Genomic DNA, 27,920 nt, shown 5'->3' on the forward strand with positions numbered 1-27,920 from the left:
AGAAATTCTAAAATAATTGAACATTTAAAATAATATTTTGTAAAGGAATTTATTATTTGAAATAATGCAACAATTATTTGGTTTCATGACTTTCAGAATGGGCAGGTGAGTGACAAAATCAAGAAATGACTGCATGTGTGTGTCCAGACAGGCCATCCATATCCATACCAACACCCCCCTGATCCCCCATTTGTGTGAACTTGTGTGACTTTCTTGTGTATCTATAATACACATTGTATGTGTGTTTGGGTTTTTTCATCTAACGTAACAGGTCTATTTTCACATTTTGTGCGACCTTTTTTGTACATCTGTCTGTTGAGTGTATTTGCTTGTGTGGCCTTTTTCAATACCGGGTACCTTTAAAAATTACCTACATGGTCGCATGTCACAAATAGGTCACCCAAAAATGGAGGAGCCGTAACATGAAAACGCTTTCTTCGCACTTCAAGCTTGGTTTATTCTAAAAGTATAATACCTATTGTAGAAAGTTTGGTGTCATTTTGTAGATAATTATGTTCTTTATCAAATACAAAAAAACCCAAGTCAATTGGACAACTACTTTGAGAGTTATACTCCAATATGTAACAATATGTGTCAATGGAGGGGCCGGGGCGGGTGAGCCGGCGCGGGTGAGCCCCATAGGATTGTACACAAAATTGTGAAAATATGGCAAACTTCAAACCTTTGTATCTTAAAAAGTACAACTAGCTTGGACCACAAATTGCACATATATCATCCTGGATTGTAGATCTACCTCATAGTAGATCAACTGTAACAAAAGATGTAACTAATTAATTGCTTAATTAAATTCTAATTAAGACAGTTTTCCCTATATGTTACTGTACAAAGTGTACATGTAATGCTCCGACATTTCTAAATGGCCTATCTCTTGCCTGAGACACCCTGCTTATACAAAAGTACACATATTTTTAAGGAAATTTGATGAGGAATTCAATTATGCTATTAGTTTTAGTGCCAGACATGGAGGAAAAAAGTTTTAATTGATAATGTCATACAAATTCTAAAATTATTTTACAATTTTTGACCACCCTGTATGTTTAACGCAAGCAAGGTCTTAGCCAGCCATGCGTCCACCCGTCTTTAAGACGGGTTAATCTAATTTTAGACGGGTGGATTTAATGGATTTTACAGATGTGATAGCTCTAAAACAGATGATTTTAAGGTTGTATGAACTTGAGACTAATTCAGAGTGACATATAAAGGCCAAATCAGGACATATTTGACCCCAGTGACCCTTCCATGGGTATAGACAAGTTGTTTTATATTTGAGGGTCAAATTTTGGTATCTGCTTGGACGGGTGGTTTCTGATTTCTGGCTAAGACCCTGAACGCAAGAGATACCAAAGTTTTTCTTCCTAATTTGTTTGAAGGGCCCATGCAATGTCTTTCTGAATCCATATTTATTTTGAGCTACATAGCTTTCAGAAAAAGAAAATATGTGGTTTACCATGACAAGAAAGATGCTAATTTTGTTGATCTTCCACCCTGTATATTTCTTACCCACCCTGTATTATGATGTTATACTTTGTTGATTTGGCATCCTTGTAATATAAGCTTTCCAGAAATATATACTTATAATGGTCTAAAATGTATTCATTAAAAGTTGTGTTGAAATGAATCAAAATTGGTGATATTTTATCATTTAAGGGGGTACTACACCCCTGTCCAATTTTGTGCCTATTTTTGCATTTTTCTCAAAAATCATAGCGCATTGGTGACAAGTAAGATATGTATATTATAGGGGCAAGGACTACAACTACTGCAATGGAAATTTTATTTCAGCACAGACAACAGTTGTGGAGTTACAGTCAAAAATGAGGGAAAACCAGTTTTTGATCAATAAATCAATAACTACTTGCTTTGAGTTGCTGAATTTTCAGTGCAGTGGTTGTAGTCCTTGCCCCTATAATATACATATCTTACTTCTCATCAATGCGCTATCATTTTTGAGAAAAATGCAAAAATAGGCACAAAATTGGCCAGGGGTGTAGTACCCCCTTAACATTATGTTACACAAAAGATGACCAATTCATGACATGTGACCACATACCCTCTAAAAGACCTGCCTCTTTGGCTACAAGTAAAAAATCACACACAAGAAGCATTCAGGGAAAAAAAGACACACAACTGACACAAGTATAAGAGTTTTAAACACATCACACAGGCACTAAAAATCAGTGACTTCATGATGATATTCAATTCTGACTTCAAAACCAGGAATCCTTGTCAAAGCTCTAGACTTCAGGAAACTTCATATTAAAAGCTCCATAATTGATGCACCACTTTCCATGGATACCAGTAATTAGTAGCAATAACTAAATTGTCATTTTGACAATGTCTGCATTATGACATTGTAATAATTGCAACCAATCTGTCTGACAAAATTACTTTGTCACTCTCTGTGACATTATTACTTCCTTACATCATGCAAACAGGAATATAATATAATTACAAGCTAGATCAAAATCAAATTAAATTTCATTGCACTTTCCTTATGTGCACTTGATAATGAATTGGAATGTTAATTTATTTTGTGCGCTGTCTAAGCAGAGCTCGTAATATCGGTCTAGGATTGCGAGATTTGGTTGCATGAATTTGCATCATTAGTTATACACAAGTAATCAGTTAAGGGGGTAGTACACCCCTGGCCAATTTTGTGCCAATTTTTGCATTTTTCTCAAAAATGACAGCGCATTGGTGACAGGTAAGACATGTATATTATAGGGGCAAAGACTACAACTACTGCACTAAAAAATTCGGCAACTCAAGGCAAGTAGTTATTGATTTATTGATCAAATATTGGTTTTCCCTCATTTTTGACTGTAACTCCACCACTGTTGTCTGTGCTGAAATAAAATTTCCAGTGCAGTAGTTGTAGTCCTTGCCCCTATAATGTACATCTTACTTGTCACCAATGCGCTATAATTTTCGAGAAAATGCAGAAATAGGCGCAAAATTGGGCAGGGGTGTAGTACCCCCTTAAGGTTGCAATTTTCTAAAATACTTTTTATGTTTTAAGAGCCAGTCTCCCTTATTATGTACATGAATAAGGGGGGTTGTGATACCAAAAAAAATAGAATTGTCTCTAAAAAATAATTTTGGTACATATTAGCACCATCAACTCACATGTAAAATATGAGCGTGCACAGCGCCTCGCTCAGCTTAAAAAATTCTTGAAATTTCAGCCTCTCTGAGCCTTACTTGCAAATGGTAAACTTTGGAGGTGCATAACATCGTATGCCATCATCATCCCAACCTGCATTTTGCATTTTTTAAAGTACCAAATGGTTACATTACAAAAACCAAGAAAAAAATTGGGATCTTGATGGCGCACAAAATCAGCAAATCCAATGATTTGATGAAAAGCGGCCTCGTGCAAACTTCAAAGCACCAGAACGGGCTGCGCCATCAAGATCCCAAGTCCGAACAAGTTTGAAATTAAAGACCTCCATGGCAAGTTTCATTTTTCAGCAAAAATTTTTTTTTTTTTTTTTGGCGCACCGAGTTAACAGAGGTCAAAGGTCAAAATTTCCTATTTTCGCATTATATTTGCACGCCTGTATTATTATGCGCCAACGCCACCTGACTCTCCGAATAGCATTTCATCAAAGAAGAGGTAATTCTCTGCAAGAACTGAAAAAATTAGCTTGGGATCTCTTGATCTTCATATTTTTCTGATTTTTGAAAATGGACTTAGCCTCATTTTGGAGGTCAATTTGACCTCTTTTTCCCACTCCCTGCACAATGTGGGCTTTTTACTGCATCACAAAAAGATGCGCCAACAAGATCCCAATTTTATTAGTCATCGTCTAGCTTCTTTGGCGACCAGTAGATAAAACACAAGCAACAGTTAATTGGGATCATGTGGGCGCACTAATATAAAAGAGGTCAAAGGTCAAGCTTTGTGCCAAAGTGATGCATATTTGCCTATGTGCAGCACGAAAGTGGAACTTTGACCCAATAAAAATGTGCGCCAACAAGATCCCATCTTACTTTTTGGATGATTGGATAAAGGGGCTTATGTATAACTGATAACAAGTAAAAAAAAAGTGGGATCATGTGGGCGCACTAATTCAATAGAGGTCAAAGTTCATACTTTGTACCGAATTGGCATTATTTTGCCTATGTGCAGCACAAAAGTGGAACTTTGACCTGCAATAAAAATGTGCGCCAACAAGATCCCATCTTACTTTTTGGATGATTGGATAAGGGGAAACACGTAAACGAATCTGATACGATTGTCCGTTTTCGGCAGTACAAAGTCTGATGTCAATGCCGATATGAAGCTCTTGCACTGCGGATTTTGAAGACAATTTTGTAACTGTAATATCATAACATCGGATAGCAAGTTTCCGATTTGACTTTTAAACGGCAATTGATCGAGCTATCACTCTTTTCAAATCAAGTATCGACTTATCAGAATACTTCGAGTACCACTTACAAAACAACAATAGGCTGTACTCAGTGCGTGACGAGAATCAATATTGATTTATCTGGAAGTTCACCACCAATCTTGTACTACTATTTATAGAATAAATATATAGATCAAAATGACATTATATTGTTTGTGTGAGCTCCAGGCCTAAATTCCTGTCTATGTGAATAACTCAATATTATAGGTATAATTATTGTATATATATTTTTTCCCAAATTAAATAAAAATAATAATGATAACAGTAAATAAAAAAATAATGAATAAATAAATTGTGCGCTAGAAATCGGTTGCCTTAATTTTATTGAGTTAATAATGAAATTGAATTATAACTGAATGGAATTGAGTTATTTTATGTTAGCTGTAAAATAACTCAAAGGACCAATAATATTTTGGAGAAAAATTTAATAAAATTATATTTTTATAATTAATCCTGGAGACACCGACTGATGTTGTCTTGAAATAATTAATAAGTTACACAATTACATTATAAATCATCAATCATAGGCCTACTCAGTAATATGACTCCATGTTAACACCGAGCTCTTCATCCGGGAATTCATATAATGCGAATATAATGCGAAATTTCACATGTGTTTAAATTAATAGTTTACTTTTTTCATTAAGTATTTTGTGTGATAAAAAAAAATGAAATAGATAAGTACACAATCCCATACATTCTCACAGCAGATAGAGTTGAACATTTCCATTTATAAATTGCATTGCTCGGGCAATGTAAAATATAATATTCCCGGAGAATATATAGGCCTATATCACATAGCCCAACATATTTGGACTTTTTTTGTGGTAATTTTTAACAAGAAATTTGATTTTAACAGCTACAATTAACATTTATGATTATTTTAATTGATTAGTTCGTATGTGAATGGAATGAGTCACATGTCGACCCACAAACCTTAATTACAAGCGCGACCACGATCAATAGACATGCTCCACTTGGTCGGTCATTTGCACTGCTCGTGCAATGTAAAATATAATATTTCCGAGAGAATTAAAGAGCCAAACATATTTGGACTTTTTGTGTGGTAATTTTTAACAAGAAATTTGAATTTAACAACTAAAATTAACATTTATGATTATTTTAATTAATTGTTTGAATGTGAATGGAATGAGTCGCACATCGACTCACAAACCTTAATTTACAAGTGGGACCACGATCAATAGACATGCTCCACGGAGGGTAGCGGTAAATCCACTTGACAACAATAGCATGTAATTGGTCGGTCTAGGGTTTCAAGTGCCCATTATGTTTTATCGATGGGTCAAATATTATACCTTGCCGATTTTAGACACAAGCGCTGCTGTGAAATCACATGCTTGGATACATGAAACTGTCGATTTGGACCCGACTCACGTCAGATTTGACACACTGCAAATATCTGACGGCATCAGATACGAACTGCCGATTCGTTTACGTGTCGCCCCTAAAGGGGCTTATGTATAACTAATAACAAGTAAAAAAAAAGTGGGATCATGTGGGCGCACTAATTCAATAGAGGTCAAAGTTCATACTTTGTGCCGAATTTTTTTTTTCAATGGGGATCACCAGACATGTCTCATAGAAACTTGTGTGAGTGCATTTCAGATGATGCTGATTCCATCATGGTAGTTGGTGAGAGTAAAAAAAAAATTCGGCACAAAGTATGAACTTTGACCTCTATTGAATTAGTGCGCCCACATGATCCCACTTTTTTTTTACTTGTTATCAGAAATACATAAGCCCCTTTATCCAATCATCCAAAAAGTAAGATGGGATCTTGTTGGCGCACAATTTTATTGCGGGTCAAAGTTCCACTTTCGTGCTGCACATAGGCAAATATGCATCACTTTGGCACAAAGCGTGACCTTCGACCTCTTTTATATTAGTGCACCCACATGATCCCAATTAGCTGTTGCTTGTTTTTTTTCTTCTGGTCGCCAAAGAAGCTAGACGATGAAAAATAAAATTGGGATCTTGTTGGCGCATCTTTTGTGATGCAGTAAAAAGCCCACATTGTGCAGCGAGTGGGAAAAAGAGGTCAAATTGACCTCCAAAATGAGGCTAAGTCCATTTTCAAAAAATCAGAAAAATATGAAGATCAAGAGATCCCAAGCTAATTTTTTTAGTTCTTGCAGAGAATTACCTCTTCTTTGATGAAATCCTATTCGAGTGTCAGGTGACGTTGGCGCCAAGAATAATACAGGCGTGCAAAAATGTGCGAAAATAGGAAATTTTGACCTTTGACCTCTGTTAACTCTGTGCGCCAACGAAATCCCAAAAAATTTTTGCTGAAAAATGAAACTTGCCATGGAGGTCTTTAATTTCAAACTTGTTCGGACTTGGGATCTTGATGGCGCAGCCCATTATGATGCTCTGAAGTTTGCACGAGGGCGCTTTTCATCAAATCATTGGATTTGCTGATTTTGTGCGCCATCAAGATCCCAATTTTTTTTCTTGGTTTTTGTAATGTAACCATTTGGTACTTTAAAAAATGCAAAATGCAGGTTGGGATGATGATGGCGCACGATATTATGCACCTCCAAAGTTTACCATTTGCAAGTAAGGCTCAGAGAGGCTGAAATTTCAAGAATTTTTTCAAGCTGAACGAGGGCGCTGTGCACGCTCATATTTTACATGTGAGTTGTTGGTGCTAATATGTACCAAAATTATTTTTTAGAGACAATTCTATTTTTTTTTGTATCGCAAATCCGTACATAATAAGGGAGATTGGCTCTTAAAACGAATGATGCATGTTGTATATAGAATAATAGAAATATGCGTTAAAAACATAATTAGATTTTTTTACATTTTGTTTTTAACAAAAAACTATTGAAGTTACAAAACAAACAAGTCAACACTGGTCAATAACAAAGGCTGAACCCTTTTGAAACAATTTGAAATTATGGATGGTGGACACCGCATTTATTTACTTTCAACCTGTGTTATTATAGCTTTGCGTTTAAAATCTTAATTACTAATATAATAAATTTTAAATTAATATTTTTATAATGATCCCTAAGTAATAACCAAAATATAATATTACCACTACCAGTATTAAAATATATAATAATGAAAAGTTTACTTCACACACTATTAAAAATTTAAATTTTCATTTGAATTTTCTAGCATCCACAACTGAAATAATTTCACACACCACAGGAGGAAATGTCCTTACACATTTTAAGCTACCGGTACTGCCATGCACATGGGGCGACCAGCTAATTAATTCGTTCTATCTGTGAATTAATTCACAATCAGTGGGTCAGCAGGCTGGATTAGCTTATAATAAGAGCTATAATTGTCGTTCACTACTAGATTATGAACAAGCTCGGGATAATAATATAGCATGGTTTCATTAGCATCGGAGTACTTCATACCTGGAGGGGAAATATTGTATGCCAGCCATCCATCCAAATGCTACACCACCACAAGATAAATTTATAAAAAATTAATTTTAAAAACACTATGTGGCTGCAAGGGGTGCGTAAATGGGTGTAGGCCCTGTGGGGGGAGTGGAGGTGTGACAGTGTGAGTGCTTGACATACCGGGGTATGATGTCATACGGTACTCATAATATGTACGTACTACACTAGGCTGTGATTAAAGAAAGATGGAGAATTCATAAATCATAATTTTAAGTACATACGAGCATAATACAACACTTTAACTACGGTACATACTCTCCCCTCCCTCTATCTCTCTCTTTGCAAACCTCTCTCAAGTTGCAAACTACAGTATACAAGTATTTTGTACAGGGAATGCAAATTTCAAATGGGGTTATGGTATCTGAATGGGTGACTCCCGTGGGTGACTAATGTTGAAATCCATACACCCCCTATGGAAGACATGACCTTTAAAATCTTCCACACAGGGGGGTGTACGTACTATGAAGATTTAATTCAAATGGAGTCACCCATTCCCAAGGGTGGTACTCGAATTACATTTTGACAGCCTGGGTGCGCCGCTGCCAGAACTCTGAAACCCCTACCCATATTTAGGGATTTTTTGTCACCCCAAAAAAATGGCTGATTTGACAGTTTTTGACAAATTTTTTTTCAAATCAGGAGTCAGGACCCATGTTTTAGCGCTTGGCCTACTTTTGTAAAAGGCGCTTTATAAATCGCATTGTTTATGTTTACGTTTATTTTGTTCTCAAATCAAATCTCAAAAATTAGCTTTAAAATGATCATATCAATTATCATGTCTAGATAGTACTTGACATTTAAGTAGTGAAAAATCAATAAAACAGTCAATAAATCCTTTGTTTCCTATTGTTTATTGTTAAGTTCAATGGAGCATATCTCAATAGTGGCACTGGAGACATCCGGGCTCAGTTGTGGTGGATGGTCACATATGTGAGTATAGGCCTACCCCCCCCCCCTCCCACCCCTGGCACCCATTCAATTTCAGGTAACCTTAAATTTGAAATTCACACTACGGTACCTGTGTGCAAGATTAGTGTCTCCTGGATCTAAAATGACAAAAGTGGCAAAGTGCAAGGTCATTGTACTCTCACTGATGATGATTCATCATGCCAGGGTATTTCCTTGATTTGAGGCTTTTCATTACAAGTTAAAAATTCAGCAAATTTTGATCAAGTACATTCGTAAGGTAGTAAATTTAAGGAAAATAACAAAATTATTTGAAATTAAAAAATCTATACTAATAAAATAATAAGCGGTCTCTATCTGTCTGTCTATCTATCTGTCTGTCTGTCTATCTGTCTGTCCGGCTATGCGTTTCATTGCGTTTTCGACGCTCAAGCGCTGAAATTTCGTGATATAGATAGGTATAGGGAAAAGCATGTTGGCCATGTGGTTTTGAAGGTCATCGGAGGTCAAGGTCAAAGGTCAAAATTTCAAACTTTGTCCGATCGGGCCCAAACTTGGGTGGAATCCTTGATAGGATGGGAATATAATGCACGAAATAAAATCGAGGTCAACCGAGGTCAAAGGTCATTACGGAGGGGTCAAATTTCAAACTTTGTCCGATCGGGCCCAAACTTGGTGGGTGGAATCCTTGATAGGATGGGAATATAATGCACGAAATAAAATCGAGGTCAACCGAGGTCAAAGGTCATTACGGAGGGGTCAAATTTCAAACTTTGTCCGATCGGGCTCAAACTTGGTGGGTCGAAACCTTCATATGAGGAGAGCATGTAAAACATTATATGGAGGTCATCCAAGGTCAAAGGTCATGGATTTCAAACTTTGTCCTATCGGGTTCAAAATTGGTGGGTGCAATCCTTGATACGAGGGGAATATATGCGCACAATAAAATTGAGGTAAACCGAGGTCAAAGGTCATGTAGGGGCTAAATTTCAACTTTGCCCCATTGTCCTTAAACTTGATAGGTGGAATCCTTTGTATGACTGAGGGGAGCATGAAAAATGCACCAAGGTCATCCGAGTTCAAAGGTCATCTGGGGTCAAACAGTATCGCTATCATGCCAGTGCTCTCACAGCATCTGGGCTCTCACAGCCGCAGGTGCACTAGTCTTTTAAAAAATCGGTGAGGGTGGGGGGGGCACTAAAAGTAAAAACCTTGATCAGTTCAACTTAAATAGCAGGATATTTAGTTATTTCATTACCGGTACTAAAATACCAGGGGGTACCATTTAAAAATTAATTGTTTTGTTTTTTTGCACTTGAAACTTTGAAAGGCTTCTAAGAATTAATTAATCAAATTTGCTTATAAATTTAAAATAAGCGCTTTTTATCTTGGCAGGACTTGGTTCAGTAGCAAATAATTTGTGCATAGCATAATATCTGGCAGACATTGATTGGTGGCCTTTTAATTATAAACTCGGTAAGTTTTAAAATGTGTTTGTTACAGCTTTTGCATATCTGATTCTGAAATATGTACCCGGTAATTAGAGACCAACTAAATGAAGAAAGATGAACTTATGGATCTCAAATTAACTGAAAAACTATGACTGTATCTGAATAAAAATAATATTTTGTGCAGTTCTGGTAATTCCAATATCAGACTCACAACTTGTTTGTGAATAATAAAATTCACCCTCCCCCTTACAGACTTTAGTGCACACTTACCTGTATTGGAATGTGGTTTGCTGGACTTGCGGTACTTTTGGCGGGATGATCCGTTACTTTGGACCGTAATATCATCCGAGGACGAAGAATGTCTTAAACCTGGAGGTGGCTTCTTATCACCTACTGGATCTGATGCTATTCGTGCGCCAGAATACGGTCTCGAATTTGAGTGTCTTACTGGTGCACTACTCCTAAATCCATGTACATTGTTAAAATCATGTAGGTTCGATTCAGAAACTGTCAAATCATCGTAATCTTCACATCTACGAAGACAAGTCCGTCTTCATCCCCATCCATGGGTGACATTTCTGGTCCATAAGATGCGGCTCGGGGAGAACTTTTGTAAGATGGGTTGGGGTATCGGGATCGTCACTTGTGGAGGCAGACCTGCTGCCCGGACCTCTCCGTAAAGCGGATTGATCCTTCCTAATATATCTTTGTGTTTCTGTTCTTTCATCCTGTATTTGTATACCTAATGAAAGTGTTCTTGTGTGATTTGCACTTGTTGGTACATCCAAAGATGCTCTAGAGGTTGAAGCAACCGAAGACGAGGTTTCTCGTTCATATGCTTCTGGATAATATGATCCTTGAGTAGGTTGGATATCAAGTGAGCCTCTTCCACGCCTCGAGTGTACTCTCTCCATGCTATCGGAATCTTGACTTTCCGATTCGGTTTCCATCACAATCGACAGCATGGACGATATCTCCCTGCGCTGACTACTGCCATGACTGCCGCCATTCATCTTACTCTTCTTATACTTATTGGTCCTTAATGTGCCCAGGTATCGGGCAGGACTATAAAAAATGCCCTCATTTGACTTGGGCCTATACAGGAATTTTCCAAACTGCTTTCGTTTGATGTAAGTAACAGTCTTGTTGGAATTTGCATGATAAGGTATACTTCATCTAAGGTTTTGCTCATAACTTCCACACTGTTTACAAACACAATTTCATCTCCCACACGTATTAATCCTGAGCCTTCCACAGCTCCACCAAGCATTAATCTAGACACAAATATTCCATCTCGTCTGTCCATTCCATTGCCTTCTCGAATGTAAAATCCTAAAGTTTCACCTGGAATTTTGGAAATTTCGACAGTCCGTAGCGAGTACGATCCACCGTGAATTTCTCGCTCTTGAACCAAACCAATCGGCTGATTCGTTCCCCGACCATTTGGTGGTCGACCAGTGGACATTCCAATTTGGAAATTAGAATCTTCCAGGTTGTCTACTGCTGTTGTGAGATCAGTAAAGAGTTCTCGTTCAGCAGCTTGAATGGTTTGCACGGTTTCATTTGATATGCCTTGGATATGGCGAACTTCAGTCGGTGTAGCATCAATGTGCACATCCTCTGCAGCGAGCCAGTTGTCGGCCGAAGCAGACCTTCCACGATGCGACGGAGACAACTGAATTTCGCGACCAGATTTCGTACCATTCTGGCCGTCCAAGGGATTCCTTGGTCTCCAGGATCCCTTCTCCGTCATCTTGTTATAGGATCGGTCGCATATGTTGTGTATTTGCAGTCATCTTTGCTGTTTTACAAGCACTAATCCGTGCAACGGGGATTCACATACATCATCGGCGAAACATCAAAATAAGGATTGTACATGCACAGCCTGTACTGTACGTTTCTGTGTACATTTTGCGGGATTGCGGTACATGCCCATAAAAGACAAAGGTCAAGCTATTGCGCATGCGTATATTTTTCTTGTAAACATTATTTATGCCAGGCTGATTTATGCTGAGTGAATGAATGAATACAAAATGTTTATGTTATGAAGAAAAGTTCAGTTGTAAACTTTAAACTTGATACCAATTTATAGAAGAATTTCAGAAGAAAAACAATAAAATGATATGCATGAGCATTTCACATCCCCACGTGTAAAAAAATCAGTTAGGGGATAGGCTTTGCTTTTTTTTTCACAAAATAATGTAAAATAGGGCCTACAAGAATTACATATATATTTTTTTATTATTTATTAGTGCTGTTTCCCGTGCTGTTTGTGTGTTTGCTATAAATGTAATTTTGTTTGCTTGTTTTTTATCAATATTTATCAGAACAAAAAGAAAACACAAATCCATCGAAGTATTCAATGCTTAATGCGTTTACTAGTCTTTCAAGTTGCAAATATAGTCATTTCTCATTTAGTTTACTTTTTTTTATAACAAAAAAAAGTTTGTTGCTTGTTTGTTTTTTTAGGTTGTTATTTTGCGTTGGAAGGTGACCTGATATATTTGGAAAATCAAATTCTTTAAAACTTACATATACCGGTAACATAAAATGTCATCCCTTTCAAGCACTCATGCAAAAAGAACATGTAAATGGGTTTTTTCCAAATGTGACTAATTCCTAATGGAATTACCAACATTTATACAGCGTGATATTTGTAGTCTACAGTGTTTTTATTAATGATAATCATCATGATCATGTAATATATTGATTTCAAGTGAAAGGCCCTATTTTTCTCACATATTGAAATTAGAAGTTCCAACTCGGTGTAGGCCTATTTCCGAAGATATCATCAGAAAACTGCCAAGTCTGAAAATTATGTGGTATACCATATTTGAGACCAATTCGACAGTTTTTTGATGATTTTTTCGGAAATATACCGATTTGGAACGCCCAATTTCAATATGTTTATGAGAAAAATATGAGTTTCATCTGATACCAAAATCAGTATTTTGATGAGGTAAAGTGGGGGATGAGATTATCAATCAGGTTACCCAACTTTAAGGTGGGTAACCTGGTTAACAACCACATTCCCCCCCCCCCCCCACTTTAGCCCATCAAAATACATGAGTGCTTGAAAGGGATGACATTATTTTTATGTTTATATAGGCCCTACGTAAGTTTTAAGGAAATTGATTTTCCAAATATATCATGCCACCTTCTTTAACTTTCAAAGTTTTCGGTTTTGTTTATTAAGGTCCGTGTTTTGGTGTTGTCGTTTGTGTGTTTTAGCACGTTTTTTTTTTGGGGGGGGGGGGATATTTTTTTTATCATTTTATTTCTTGAATACAGAATACGTTTACGGAACAATTTTTTCAAGTCAACAAAATCCAAGCAAGCCGTAAACGCAAAATATTGTTATTCATTTCACTATGTTGATAACAGACGATACAGCGTGCAGAACTGCTTTCATCAAAAACCGTGCGTGTTCTTTTCTAATCATCTTCCTTTATTTGTTACCACCATGAGTCAAGAAGAAGCTCTAAAACCGATTCATTTTCAGTGTACAATATTTAATTGTTATTATGTTCCTTTTGTGCAATAAGTTCAACAATGAAAAATAAGAGAAACATATATCTGAAAACAAAAGTGTTATTGTGTTCAACGTTGTGCGATATTTTGATGGTTAGCCACTCGTGACACGTTCATCTTGCGCGCATATAAGTTGCTTTTAAGATACGGAATTGAAACTTTGCAAACAGTTACAAGAAGGATGAATAAATAATATCTGAACAATTATTTTGTTGTACCATCAGAAAATGCGGATCATTTTCTACATGTAACCTTTTTATGGGACTGGGTATATAAAGGGTCTATATGCTACTCCTAAAATATGTACTCGTCATAGGCCTATAGTTGTGGCCGTGCTGCAACCTGGTTCCAATACAGGATATCAAGCATGTCCTGAATTAGGCGATACACTGGTATAATATCATACAGTCAGTCATATCCAGGAAAATGCAATCACTTCATTATATGAATTAGGCCTAATTATCAGCTCATTCAGCTGTTGTCGTTTTTGTTCTTTCCGATGGGGGTAGTTGTTCGGCAAATATTCCACAAAACCTTTTTTTCAGAAGCGGATAGGGCCTACCCAATAGGGCCTACCATTAATAATTGTTTTACAAGGAAACGATTTTTCTCTGTGTTCGCCAAATACCATAACTTTTGGTTAGTTTTTAACTGAGACGAATATACTCAGGTTTTTAACCGTTTCCGATGTACCAAATATGTATTCGCTTGAACCAACACATATCTTAACCACACTCATAGAAATTGTTCGTTGGCATTACTCAGTAAGTTGATGTAAGTCGTTGCGTCAACTTTCCGAGTAATGCCAACGCGTACAATTTTGAGTAACGCTGACTCGATATCATTATGGTGGTCGCACTCATTTGCACTTACTTTATTGAGTTGTTACAACTCAGAAAATGAAACTAGGTTAGCATAATTTCTAGAGGTGTGCTATAGTAGTATACAAAATTTTGCACTGATTACAAAAATAAATATTTGAATACTGCTAATTGTGTAGAAAATGATCCAATTACGTGAATTAAGTAACAAAGTACCAAATTGGAATAACTCAAAACAATAAGTACCAGTAACTTAATATGAACGAGTTACATCAACTTACATGTTGAGTTACAATAACTCAACTAATTGGTTCTTTGAACCTTGTTTATTTTTCTAAGTTCCCTGAACTTGAATTCAGAAGTTGGCATTACTTAAAAGTTGACGCAACGACTTACATCAACTTTTTAAGTAATGCCAACAAAGTTGATTAGTTGACGGAACTTTTTGAGCTTTTTCAGCATTTTTTAAGTTCAGTTTACTAAAATGAATTTTGTTTTGGCAATTTTTACACTATTTTTGAGTTGTCCAAACTTACTCCTTTTGAATTGCGCCAACAAGGCGAACAAGTCATTTCTATGAGTGCACCAAAAATCATAATCATTTTCATCTAATAAATTTTATTTTGTAGCCTAGATTTAAGAGTATAATCATGTGTAATTTCAATATCCTGGCACATAAGATAACAGGGATGTGATGATGGAGGTAGAACATTTTGAATGACCCTCATATTTTATATTCTTTTTTCGCCTCAAGAAATAATTCACTGATATTCATAAACCCATATAGTAATAATATATAATACATAATATTTCGGTAGGTATATAGGATGAGGCTTATGTTGGCGCCCCTTCTGGGTATACGAACCACATTATGGTATAGTGGTTTGTTTTGGCGTATAGTCAGCGCTTTTTCAAAGCCTCAGGGTGGACAAGTGGGGGAGGCAACTTTCATGAAGGGGAAACTTTGATGAAAGCGGTCAAAATGGGCTAAAAGTACAAAAAAAAGGCCTACAATTCCAAAATGCCAAGGCGGCCAGCATCCCACGGGGGAAGAGGCCGGGGGAAGAGGGGACTTCTAACATGTGGAAGGGGCAGCCGCCCCTGGCTAAGCCACTGTATAATGGCAATAATGCTATGACTTTGTGAACATCTTTAAAACCTTTATTTAATATAGAAAGATATGATCATTACAGGGTATTATAGGGTATTATGTTAATGTTGTATAAAAAGATGATGATGATGATGACGATGATGACGATGATGATGATGAAGATAATGATGATGAAGATGATAATGATAATGATGATGATGATGACGACGACGATGATGAAGATAATGATGATAATAATGATGATATAATATTAATGATATGAACATGACGAACTGATGATGATGATGTTGATTATTATTATGAGGAGGATGGCGACGACGACGATGATTCGGATGATGATAATTGATCATGCACGCACAGCGATGTTGATTTTGATAATGACAACGAAAAAGTTAGGATTGTGATTTTTCACAGTTTATTCAGCTATGGCAAAGTCCACTTTAAGATTATTTTATTTCACAAAACGCACTTTCAAGTTGTTCTTTATGTATAGGATTATTGCCGAAATGCAGGCCATTATACTCGATGATGTTTTTCGCCAATCTTGCTGTCTACCGTAGATAGCATTAATGGTGAGGGCGCCAAACAAATGCCTATCTGTCAGGGCCTGCGCCGTGTCACCATGGAAGAAAGAGATACAGAGTGTCATGCACTGCCAATACATACGTAATTTTAGGGCAGAAGTTAAAGGTACTATTTGTGTTTTGTAGCTCACATTGAGGCCTGTACCAAAATAATCTGATTCCCAAGTTTTGAGGTAAATTGCACTAGCCATTTAGATATTATGACACCCCATTGAATCCAATGTGACCTCAAGTTACAAGCAAAATTAGACGAAGGTCCAGTTTTAAAAGTGACAAACTGTCCTATACAAGAGAAAAATATTCCAACAAGCGCAACAAAGAGACAACACAGTTTCTTCAATGAAGCTTTATTTAAAGCAGTTTTATTTCAGTTTTTACTTCTCTGTACTTTTCATTCATTTTATTTTTCAGTTCATTTGTTGTTTCAGGTTTAAATTAAAGGCGCATAAATTAGCCATTTGCCACTCTCAAACCAATTGTACATGCACTTTAAGTACCATCAGATTTATAAAGTTTACTTCGAGGACTATTAAATATCAAAAATATCAATTTTTTATCATTGGCCATAAATTGTGTATTATATTGCAAGTTTTAAAAAATCAAAATTATTTGATATCAGAAGGACATTCTTCGTATACCGTATCCAGAATGCAATTCGATATGTCTGATGGGCCTCATGTCTCACAGAAAATACTGTCCAAACGCTCATACCCCACCTCTTAAGATTAGGATTTTTCCAAGTGTAAGGATACTTTTTGGCGCAGTATATAATTGGATGGGTTCATGAAGAAATTCGCAAGTCATGTTGTACAATACATGTTTCATTCTAATAACTACAAGTAAAGCCAGCATCCAGCTAGAAAGTCAGGATCAGACTAAGGGTGACACTTAAGCTGGTTTACACCTAGGCCTATATTGTATTTTTGCCTAGCTAGCATCAAGTTTAAGGTCAATGTTATTTGTTTGATCTTATTATGTATGTTGTATGGTGCTGTGATTCTGCCCACCCATGGCAGGGGGACCCAACAGTTGCCTTTGTGTTTTCATGCTTTTGCTGGGCTACCACTTCTTCTGCATGCCTTTTTCATCACTCTTGGTAGTGCGCAGCATTTGCTCTTTTTTTTTTTATTTCAAAGTTTGTTTCAGCGTCATACGGTAGGCCTATTCGGTTCTTGAGATATTTCAATTTTAATATTACCCATGTAAATCAATGCAGGAGCTCTATAGACACCGGCACCAGAATCGAGCAAATTACGGCATGTCTCACCACATTTTCTTTTAGTATAAAAATCGGCACTAGGCCGAATGCAACGCGATAAAGAAATGTTAAAATGACGAAGCTGACCAAAATTGCTATCTTCAGAAGATAGCTAGACTATGCCATAGTCGAATTTTATTAAAAATATGTTATTATTAGTCATGATGAACCCATTTCGTTGAACTCAAAATTATACTGATGTTTATTAAAATTAAAGTATTCAATAGTAAAATGGTCATAAAGAGTTAAATATCAGACGATTAGTGACAATAAAAGTAATTGAATGCAACATTATCTTGCATAATTATAACGGCTCACTTTAATACTGAACAATTCTGATTTTGGAATCTACCAGTTTATTGATAGCGAACCCCGAAAATTCGACTATGAACTTTGAATTGTAAGCAGAACTTTACCCCCTGGACTTTGCTCTCTAAAAACACACTATCAAGCATACTTGATTATCAGTCCATTAACCACAAGTACGCGCTAGATGTTTGATGAGAGATTAACTTTCGCGTCAACACAAAAGCGCCGCAAATACCACAGACAGTTGTTTACGGTGTAGTTAATGGTAATGGCGCGGGCCCAGATGATTTAAATCATAGCGAGGTATGGGCGACCAATCACAAGGCAGATCCATTTAAAGATACATTACATCTTGGCCAATTTTAGTTAGACCAGAAAGTTAGGCCAGAAAGTGGCCTAACTCTCCATAGAGTCCCGTGTTAAAAATCTTAACCGCAAGGCAATGTCAGTAGTCCACTTGGGAAGCTAACAAACAGAGGGAGTAGGGTGACTGATTAGATGTGAAAATCTATCAATTGTGCACACATTAATTAAATCAGAGTTTTAAGCTTAAATACAATATCCAGAGTATACACAATGGGCAAGTGGACTACGGGGTAGTCTAGAAGATAGCAAGCAAAAAAAAATGATAATAATAATATTTAAAAAACCAAAAAAACATTGCCTAGCACGCGTTGTTGATGATGATTCAGTACGGCGCGAAACGGCAAAACTGCATTGAACGGGGTTGCGCGCTCAGAGAAAATCGGCATTAGGCCGACTGCAGATAAAGAAATGTAAAAATGACGAAGCTGCCCAAAATTTAAAACAGCACTTGTAAAGCAGAGATTATCATCTGCCTGTTTTTCTATTTTACCTCTTTTCCCCCCTTTTTTGAATAGCGCGGCATAGGGCCTATAGGCCGAATGCCGATTTTTAATTCGGGCAGAGTAACCGTGCGCGTTTTAGGATTTTTTCGCTATATCTACTGAAGATAGCATTTAGAATCTCATCCCGATTCATTGCATCTTTCTACTCTAGAAGTAATGTTTTACATTATTTTCTCTAAATTTTACTTCATCATGTAGCGGCGAGTTTTTCTTTCTAATACATCAGTCTGGAAAGCTTTTTGTGGTATGTAGCCTAGGCCTACCCTTTATCGCGTTCAGCAGACAAAACGACAACCAACGGGCATTTAAATTTGAGCTATCTGCAGTTGATAGCAAAATCACACGAATCCGACAAACACCAAAATGACATAAAACAGATAGAGAAATGTAAAAGCTTTATTTCAAAGTTTGTTTCAGCGTCATACGGTATTCGGTTCTTGAGATATTTCAATTTTAATATTACCCATGTAAATCAATTACCTCTTTTCCCCCCTTTTTTTGAATAGCGCTGCATATAGGCCGAATGTCGATTTTGTAATTCGGGCAGAGTAACCGTGCGCGTTTTAGAATTTTTTTCGCTACATCTACTGAAGATAGCATTTAGAGTCTCATCCTGATTCATTGCATCTTTCTACTCTAGAAGTAATGTTTTACATTATTTTCTCTAAATTTTGACTTCATCATGTAGCGGCGAGTTTTTTCTTTCTAATACATCAGTCTGGAAAGCTTTTTTGTGGTATGTAGCCTAGGCCTACCCTTTATCGCGTTCAGCAGACAAATACGACAACCAACGGGCATTTAAATTTGAGCTATCTGCAGTTGATAGCAAAATCACACGAATCCGACAAACACCAAACTGACATAAAACAGATAGAGAAATGTTAAAGCTTTATTTCAAAGTTTGTTTCAGCGTCATACGGTATTCGGTTCTTGAGATATTTCAATTTTAAAATTACCCATGTAAATCAATGCAGGAGCTCTATAGACACCGGCACCAGAATCGAGCAAATTACAGCATGTCTCACCACATTTTCTTTTAGTATAAAAAATCGGCACTAGGCCGAATGCAAAGCTATAAAGAAATGTTAAAATGACGAAGCTGACCAAAATTGCTATCTTCAGAAGATAGCAAGCAAAAAAAATTATAATAATAATATTAAAAACAAAACTAAAAAACATTGCCTAGCACGCGTTGTAGAATGCAAAGCTATAAAGAAATGTTAAAATGACGAAGCTGAACAAAATTGCTATCTTCAGAAGATAGCAAGCAAAAAAAAATGATAATAATAATATTTAAAAAAAACACAAAAAAAACATTGCCTAGCACGCGTTGTAGATGACTAGCGGGATACCCGCGCTTTGCGCGGGTCCCCGCTAGATGAGTAAATGGGAGCATTCACTATAACAGGAAGAATACAACACACATCTTTTTCCCGTATTTACTCGCGGGTCCCCGCTAGATGAGTAAATGGGAGCGTTCACTATAACAGGAAGAATTATACAACACATATCTTTTTCCCGTATTTATTACGTCCTCTCATAGCGTGTCTGCGGACGTGTTCATAATCCCGTGACCCGTCCATGTCCACTGGTCTCTGGCTCGCAAGTCGCGGCTCTGCGCCGTTTACGCGCGCATTGGCGTAGTGCGCATTACGCGCGCGGCGCCGACCCGCTGCCGGCCAGCTGCAGTGACGCGTAGGCTGGCAACTGATTTTCATAACAAAAACCCCGTTTTTACCCATATTTTCACTGTTTTTGCAGCCAATTCTTGACCGATTTCAACCAAATAAAGTTCAGTCCATTTCCCGTATATTCCTCGATCTCCCGTATGAATTTGGCGACATTTGGATCCAAACTGACGGAGCCTTTCGATCTTCATACATAGATACAACATTAGCCTATTTATAGTAAGACTAGCGGGATACACGCGCTTCGCGCGGGTCCCCGCTAGATGAGTAGGCCTAAATGGGAGCGTTAACTATAACAGGAAGAATTACTGAACAGGTAGAATTATTTGAAAAGGTACATTTTATTTATCTAAATCTGTCTCTTCTTACATTTTCGTTTTTAGTTTCTTCTGCTTAGCTTGTGATTTTCCGTTGCCATGTTATTTATTTATTCACCCGTTATCACAATCCCGTGACCCGTCGATGTACCTTTTTGTCCTTTATTTTTCCTTCTTTCCGTATTATCATGTCCACTGGTCTCTGGCTCGCAAGTCGCGTGGCTCTGCGCCGTTTACTCGCGCATTGGCGTAGTGCGCACTACGCACGCAGCGCCGACGCGATTCCGGCCAGCTGCAGTGACGCGTAGGCTGTCAACCGATTTTCATAACAAAAACCCCGTTTTTACCCATATTTTCACTGTTTTTGCAGCCAATTCTTAACCGTTTTCAACCAAATAAAGACCAGTCCATTTCTCATATATTCCTCGATCTCCCGTATGAATTTGGCGTCATTTGGATCCAAACTGACGGAGCCTTTCGATTTTCATACATAGATAGATACAACATTAGCCTATTTATAGTAAGACTAGCGGGATACCCGCGCTTCGCGCGGGTCCCCGATAGATGAGTACGGTAAATGTGAGCGTTCACTATAACAGGAAGAAATACTGAACAGGTAGAATCATTGAAAGGTATATTTTTATATATATAAATCTGTCTCTTTATTACATTTCCCTTTTACCTTCTTTTTTTATTTGCTGCTTTTTTATTTAATTCTGTTCTCATTATTTTACCTTCTTTTTTTTTTCTTACCGGTACATTTCCTGATTAGTTTCTTTCCTTCTTTGTTTCGTTCCCTTTCATTTAGTTACTTTAACCCATTGGCCTATTACTCGTACCTCTTTTGTCATTTTAATTTCATTTTTCTTCATAGTAGCGCTTCATGTTGTTTATACAACACACAACTTGTTCCCGTATTTATTACGTCCTCTCATAGCGTGTATGCGGAAGTGTTATCATAATCCCGTGACCCGTCCATGTACCTTTTTGTCCTTAATTTTTTATTTATCTTTCCTTCTTTCTGTATTTATCTTTCCTTCTTTCTGTATGATGTCCACTGGTCTCTGGCTCGCAAGTCGCGTGGCTCTGCGCCGTTTATGCGCGCATTGGCGTAGTGCGCATTACGCACGCGGCGCTGACGCGCTGCCTGCCAGCTGCAGTTTTTCATAACAAAAACCCGTTTTTACCCATATTTTCACTGTTTTTGCAGCCAATTCTTGACCGATTTCAACCAAATAAAGTCCAGTCCATTTCTCGTATATTCCTCGATCTTCCGTATGAATTTGGCGACATTTGGATCCAAACTGACGGAGCCTTTCGATCTTCATACATAGATAGATACAACATTAGCCTATTTATAGTAAGATGATTCAGTACGGCGCGAAACGGCAAAACTGCATTGAACGGGGTTAAGTTTGCGCGCTCAGAGAAAATCGGCATTAGGCCGACTGCAGATAAAGAAATGTAAAAATGACGAAGCTGCCCAAAATTTAAAACAGCACTTGTAAAGCAGAGATTATCATCTGCCTGTTTTTCTATTTTTACCTCTTTTCCCCCCTTTTTTTGAATAGCGCGGCATAGGGCCTATAGACCTTTTTCCCTCTATCCCACAATGCACTATTCCAGGGGGTATGACGTAGTTCATCAACCTCATAGATCGTGTGCATCCGATGATCTTTGCCAGGCCTTTGCAATTATTTTGTCTTAATATGGGCATACTGATTCCATATATGCGGATTATCGTAAAGGCCATCGATGTTACTAATTATGCAATTATTGAATACACGAGTGATGCAGTTACGGAGCGATGCAGAACATCTGTGTAAGAGATTTTGTGTTCGTTTTATTTTCAACTCCGAAAAAAAAAGTGAAACGGACGCCGGTAAAATATCACTGCGTGTCCCGTCATCAGTTTTTCACCATTAGGTCTATAAAATGTATGCAAAGTTAGGTTTCAATAACAGGAAACTTTTTTGGGTGACTACACCATGTCCATAAGGCATAGAAATGTTGTTTTTTGCCCCCGAAAAGTATTAGTGACCGTGGCGCCATTATCATCATTATCGGGGATTCCTTTTTTGTGATGAAGGCACCAGTCGAAATGTCCGTATTCCAGAATGTGATGAACATAACTCTGTACTCCCCGGGAGATGATGTATTTTGCGACACTCATACCCCCCTGGAATAGTGCATGATGGGAAAGAGGGAAAAAGGTCTATAGACCTTTTTCTCAGACGTCACCAATCAATCGATATTGGGGTCCAGCATTCGAGTCATCAGCACCCAAACGCAAATACCGCGCCGGCGCGAGCGGTCAACTTTGCGCCACGCTAGGCGTCCTGCGCGGAACTGCCAGCTCGCAGTACGCGTTTAGTTCCTCACGGTGTAAAAAGTAAACAAAAATGTAAAAGAAAACAAAGATTAATTTTCAAATAGCATGGCGGTTTTTCCGCATCTTTTGTATTTTGTGGTATCAAAACAATCTGAAACAAAGGTAACCAATATATAGTTCCATTTAAAAAACTATTTTATGGAAGCTAATGTGAAAGCTGACAAAACAGAGGAGAAAATACGCAGTATTTGGTATTTTCACATTGTGGGCATGTGAGAAACGCACGTGTTGTTTGTTTACATCTGAGACCCCAATATCGATTAGGTGACGTCATCAGAAAAAGGTCTATAGGCCGAATGCCGATTTTTTAATTCGGGCAGAGTAACCGTGCGCGTTTTAGGATTTTTTCGCTATATCTACTGAAGATAGCATTTAGAATCTCATCCCGATTCATTGCATCTTTCTACTCTAGAAGTAATGTTTTACATTATTTTCTCTAAATTTTGACTTCATCATGTAGCGGCGAGTTTTTTCTTTCTAATACATCAGTCTGGAAAGCTTTTTTGTGGTATGTAGCCTAGGCCTACCCTTTATCGCGTTCAGCAGACAAATACGACAACCAACGGGCATTTAAATTTGAGCTATCTGCAGTTGATAGCAAAATCATACGAATCCGACAAACACCAAAATGACATAAAACAGATAGAGAAATGTAAAAGCTTTATTTCAAAGTTTGTTTCAGCGTCATACGGTATTCGGTTCTTGAGATATTTCAATTTTAATATTACCCATGTAAATCAATGCAGGAGCTCTATAGACACCGGCACCAGAATCGAGCAAATTACGGCATGTCTCACCACATTTTCTTTTAGTATAAAAATCGGCACTAGGCCGAATGCAAAGCTATAAAGAAATGTTAAAATGACGAAGTTGACCAAAATTGCTATCTTCAGAAGATAGCACGCAAAAAAAAAATTGATAATAATACTATTTAAAAAAAACAAAAAACATTGCCTAGCACGCGTTGTAGATGATGATTCAGTACGGCGCGAAACGGCAAAACTGCATTGAACGGGGTTGCGAGCTCAGAGAAAATCGGCATTAGGCCGATTGCAGATAAAGAAATGTAAAAATGACGAAGCTGACCAAAATTTAAAACGGCACTTGTAAAGCAGAGATTATCATCTGCCTGTTTTTCTATTTTTACCTCTTTTTCCCCATTTTTTTGAATAGCGCGGCATAGGGCCTATAGGCCGAATGCCAATTTTTTAATTCGGGCAGAGTAACCGTGCGCGTTTTAGGATTTTTCGCTATATCTACTGAAGATAGCATTTAGAATCTCATCCCGATTCATTGCATCTTTCTACTCTAGAAGTAATGTTTTACATTATTTTCTCTAAATTTTACTTCATCATGTAGCGGCGAGTTTTTTTCTTTCTAATACATCAGTCTGGAAAGCTTTTTTGTGGTATGTAGCCTAGGCCTACCCTTTATCGCGTTCAGCAGACAAAACGACAACCAACGGGCATTTAAATTTGAGCTATCTGCAGTTGATAGCAAAATCACACGAATCCGACAAACACCAAATTGACATAAAACAGATAGAGAAATGTTAAAGCTTTATTTCAAAGTTTGTTTCAGCGTCATACGGTATTCGGTTCTTGAGATATTTCAATTTTAAAATTACCCATGTAAATCAATGCAGGAGCTCTATAGACACCGGCACCAGAATCGAGCAAATTACGGCATGTCTCACCACATTAGTATAAAAATCGGCACTAGGCCGAATGCAAAGCTATAAAGAAATGGTAAAATGACGAAGCTGAACAAAATTGCTATCTTCAGAAGATAGCAAGCAAAAAAAATGATAATAATAATAATATTAAAAAAAAAAAAAAAAAAAACATTGCCTAGCACGCGTTGTAGATGATGATTCAGTACGGCGCGAAACGGCAAAACTGCATTGAACGGGGTTGCGCGCTCAGAGAAAATCGGCATTAGGCCGACTGCAGATAAAGAAATGTAAAAATGACGAAGCTGACCAAAATTTAAAACGTCACTTGTAAAGCAGAGATTATCATCTGCCTGTTTTTCTATATTTACCTCTTTTCCCCCATTTTTTTAAATAGCGCGGCATAGGGCCTATAGGCCGAATGCCGATTTTTAATTCGGGCAGACAAAAACGACAACCAACAGGCATTTAAAATTGAGCTATCTGCAGTTGATAGCAAAATCACACGAATCCGACAGGGTGCACGCCACCAAATAGACTTCCTATTCATTTATGTGTTAAAAGGCCTATAGGAATTTGACTTTTTCTCATTGTTAAACCTCCCTGGTTCATTCAAAACACCATTTTACCTAATGTTTATGATATCTTGTACCATATAACCAACAAATTTAGGGTAGGTAGTAAGCGGCTCGATTTTTCGCAGTGACGCGTCAAAATCTATGTAACCCCCTGTCAATCTTACAGCACACTGATTCTATGTAGTGACGTCATCTGGTGAAGAAGAACTACTGCTACCATACTGGCATTGATGAAGCAGCTATCTACTGCTGATACTGCTATTGACGAAGTCATTATCGCATATCGGTATTGATGAATTAGGTATCTATATACGGCTGATATAGGCTATACTGCTATATGGTATTGATGAAGCAGGTTGCCATACTATATTGAGGAAGCAGCTATCTACTGCTGATACTGTTATTGATGAAGTCATTATCTACTGCTATACCATACCGGCATTGATGAAGTAGGTATCTGAAGTCTGTGTTTTTAATATTGAACGACATTTGACAAATGGGGTATCAAAATGCCCGTAAATAAATCATCCTTCTCTCTATGTTGAAATATTGTGAAAACAATTATTATAATAACAGCTGCGTTACTTTTTGTGCAGACTTTATATACGGCTAATATAGGCTATACTGGTACATGGTATTGATGAAGCAGGTTACCGTACTGTATTGATGAAGCAGCTATCTACTGCTGATCCTGCTATTGATGAAGTCATTACTGCTACCATATCAACATTGAATAATGAAGTAGGTATCTATATTATAGCTAAATATGGCTGATCAGTAAGCTATATAAATTGGTGCATGGTATTGATGAAGCATAATACGGTACTGTATTGATGAAGCAGATATCTACTGCTGATCCTGCTATTGATGAAGTCATCAAATACAAGTATATTACATTGAGCATTTTGCTAATTTTAATCTGCATAATTAATTAGAGGCTATTAGAGTTCATTTTAATTATGCAGCTTAAAATTAGCAAAATGCTAAACACGATATACTTCCATTGTGCTTGTACTGGTTGAAAATGAAAAAAAAAAAAGCCTATTATTTCAATGTTTCCACTTGCTAAATAAAACAAGTGTTACTTTATTATACATGTATCAGTAGTCTTGAGCTGTTCTATAATTAACTTACTGACAACAAATTTACACTTTTATTGTCCAGATTACCCCATAAATTATACACCAGAAAAATATGTTAAAACTATAATCTGAAAATGATGTATGTTACCAGTGTAGCAATTGTTCAGCGCGGAGTGGACCATGACATGCCCTCTTGACATTACAAAATCCACACGCACAAGCGCCCTCGAAGGTAGTCTCCTACACAGCCAGTTTGCGTCGGTCTGACACTCGTCGATCCTCCTATGTTCGTGATAGCCACATACAGTCTGGCCCGAGACTACAGGTAGTAGTCTCGCAAACTGGCTGTGTAGGAGACTACCTTCGAGGGCGCTTGTGCGTGTGGATTTTGTACAGTTCTATAAACCAGAGATGATATCTTACACTTCCCATAATGCAGTTCACTCATTTCTATTTCCTGTACTAATTTGCTATCTAGTGGAAAATGGATTGATAGCGACGAAATGAACCTCAATGAATAGAGTACATCCAGATCTTGCCAAATATGTTTTCATAGGGGGTGTATGGATTTCAACTAGAACAGCCCACTTTGAAATTGACAAAAATAACTTTCAACTATAAAAATTCAATTTCCATAATAATGATCAGATCATGATAAAAGACAGACTTTGAAACATCACACACATTTAGATAACCTGTTAAGAAGTTTAATAATTGGGCTATTTAATTTGAAATTCACACTTCCCCTGTAGTGGTTACAAATAGAATAGAAAATTGAGTAACTTCCATTTGAAATACTCACTCCAGCTGTGAAAGATATAGGTACAGCCATAATACAGGGGGAGTATGAGTTTCAAAATAATTAACCATAGCCAATTCCATTTGAAAAACATACTCCTTCTGTGAAAGATGTTTCTTAAATCTTCCACAGAGGTATAGCAGATTTCAAAATGGAATAGCCTATTGCTCTCTTTTAATATGGCTGGAATGTAACCGACACATGATATAAAATTGGATTGATTGAGTCCTTATTGGTTGAGCTATGAGTTTTAAAATATTGGACAAAATGTAGTTGTGTCCATATTATAAACTCATAGCGAGACCAATAAATATTGGGTGTCCAATTTTGTCATTATTATGTATTGATATATTTTCACACACTTGGATACATTAAAAAAATGATTTTATATAATTATTGGTTTAAATTAAAGGTGGGTGGCCTGATTGACAGCCTCAACCCCCACGTTACCCCATTAAAATGCAGATTTTGGTATTAGGTGAAAGCTCATAATATTTTTCTCATTAACATGTTGAAATAAGGTGTTCCAAATCAGTATATTTCTGAAGAAATCATCAAAAAATTGATGAATAAGTCTTGACTGTGATATACCACGTTTGAGATTAATTCAAGAGTTTTTTGATATCTTTGGAAATACACCTAATTTTAATATGTTAATGAGAAAAATAGGATC

At 37.1% G+C, this 27,920-nt stretch overlaps 1 protein-coding gene across 1 annotated transcript in view; it reads right to left on the bottom strand.

The window, feature by feature from the left end:
- The window catches only part of LOC140141116 (rho GTPase-activating protein 100F-like), a 54,033-nt gene extending 43,102 nt beyond the window's left edge, over nt 1–10,931 (bottom strand). The window contains 2 exon segments of the mRNA XM_072162901.1: nt 10,507–10,767; nt 10,770–10,931. Coding sequence (XP_072019002.1) covers nt 10,507–10,767; nt 10,770–10,812 — 304 coding nt within the window. The 5' untranslated portion in view covers nt 10,813–10,931.
- Between the last annotated feature and the right edge of the window lie 16,989 nt (nt 10,932–27,920).

The sequence above is a fragment of the Amphiura filiformis genome, chromosome 19, assembly GCF_039555335.1.
Source record: "Amphiura filiformis chromosome 19, Afil_fr2py, whole genome shotgun sequence".
Classification (NCBI taxonomy): Eukaryota; Metazoa; Echinodermata; class Ophiuroidea; order Amphilepidida; family Amphiuridae; genus Amphiura; species Amphiura filiformis.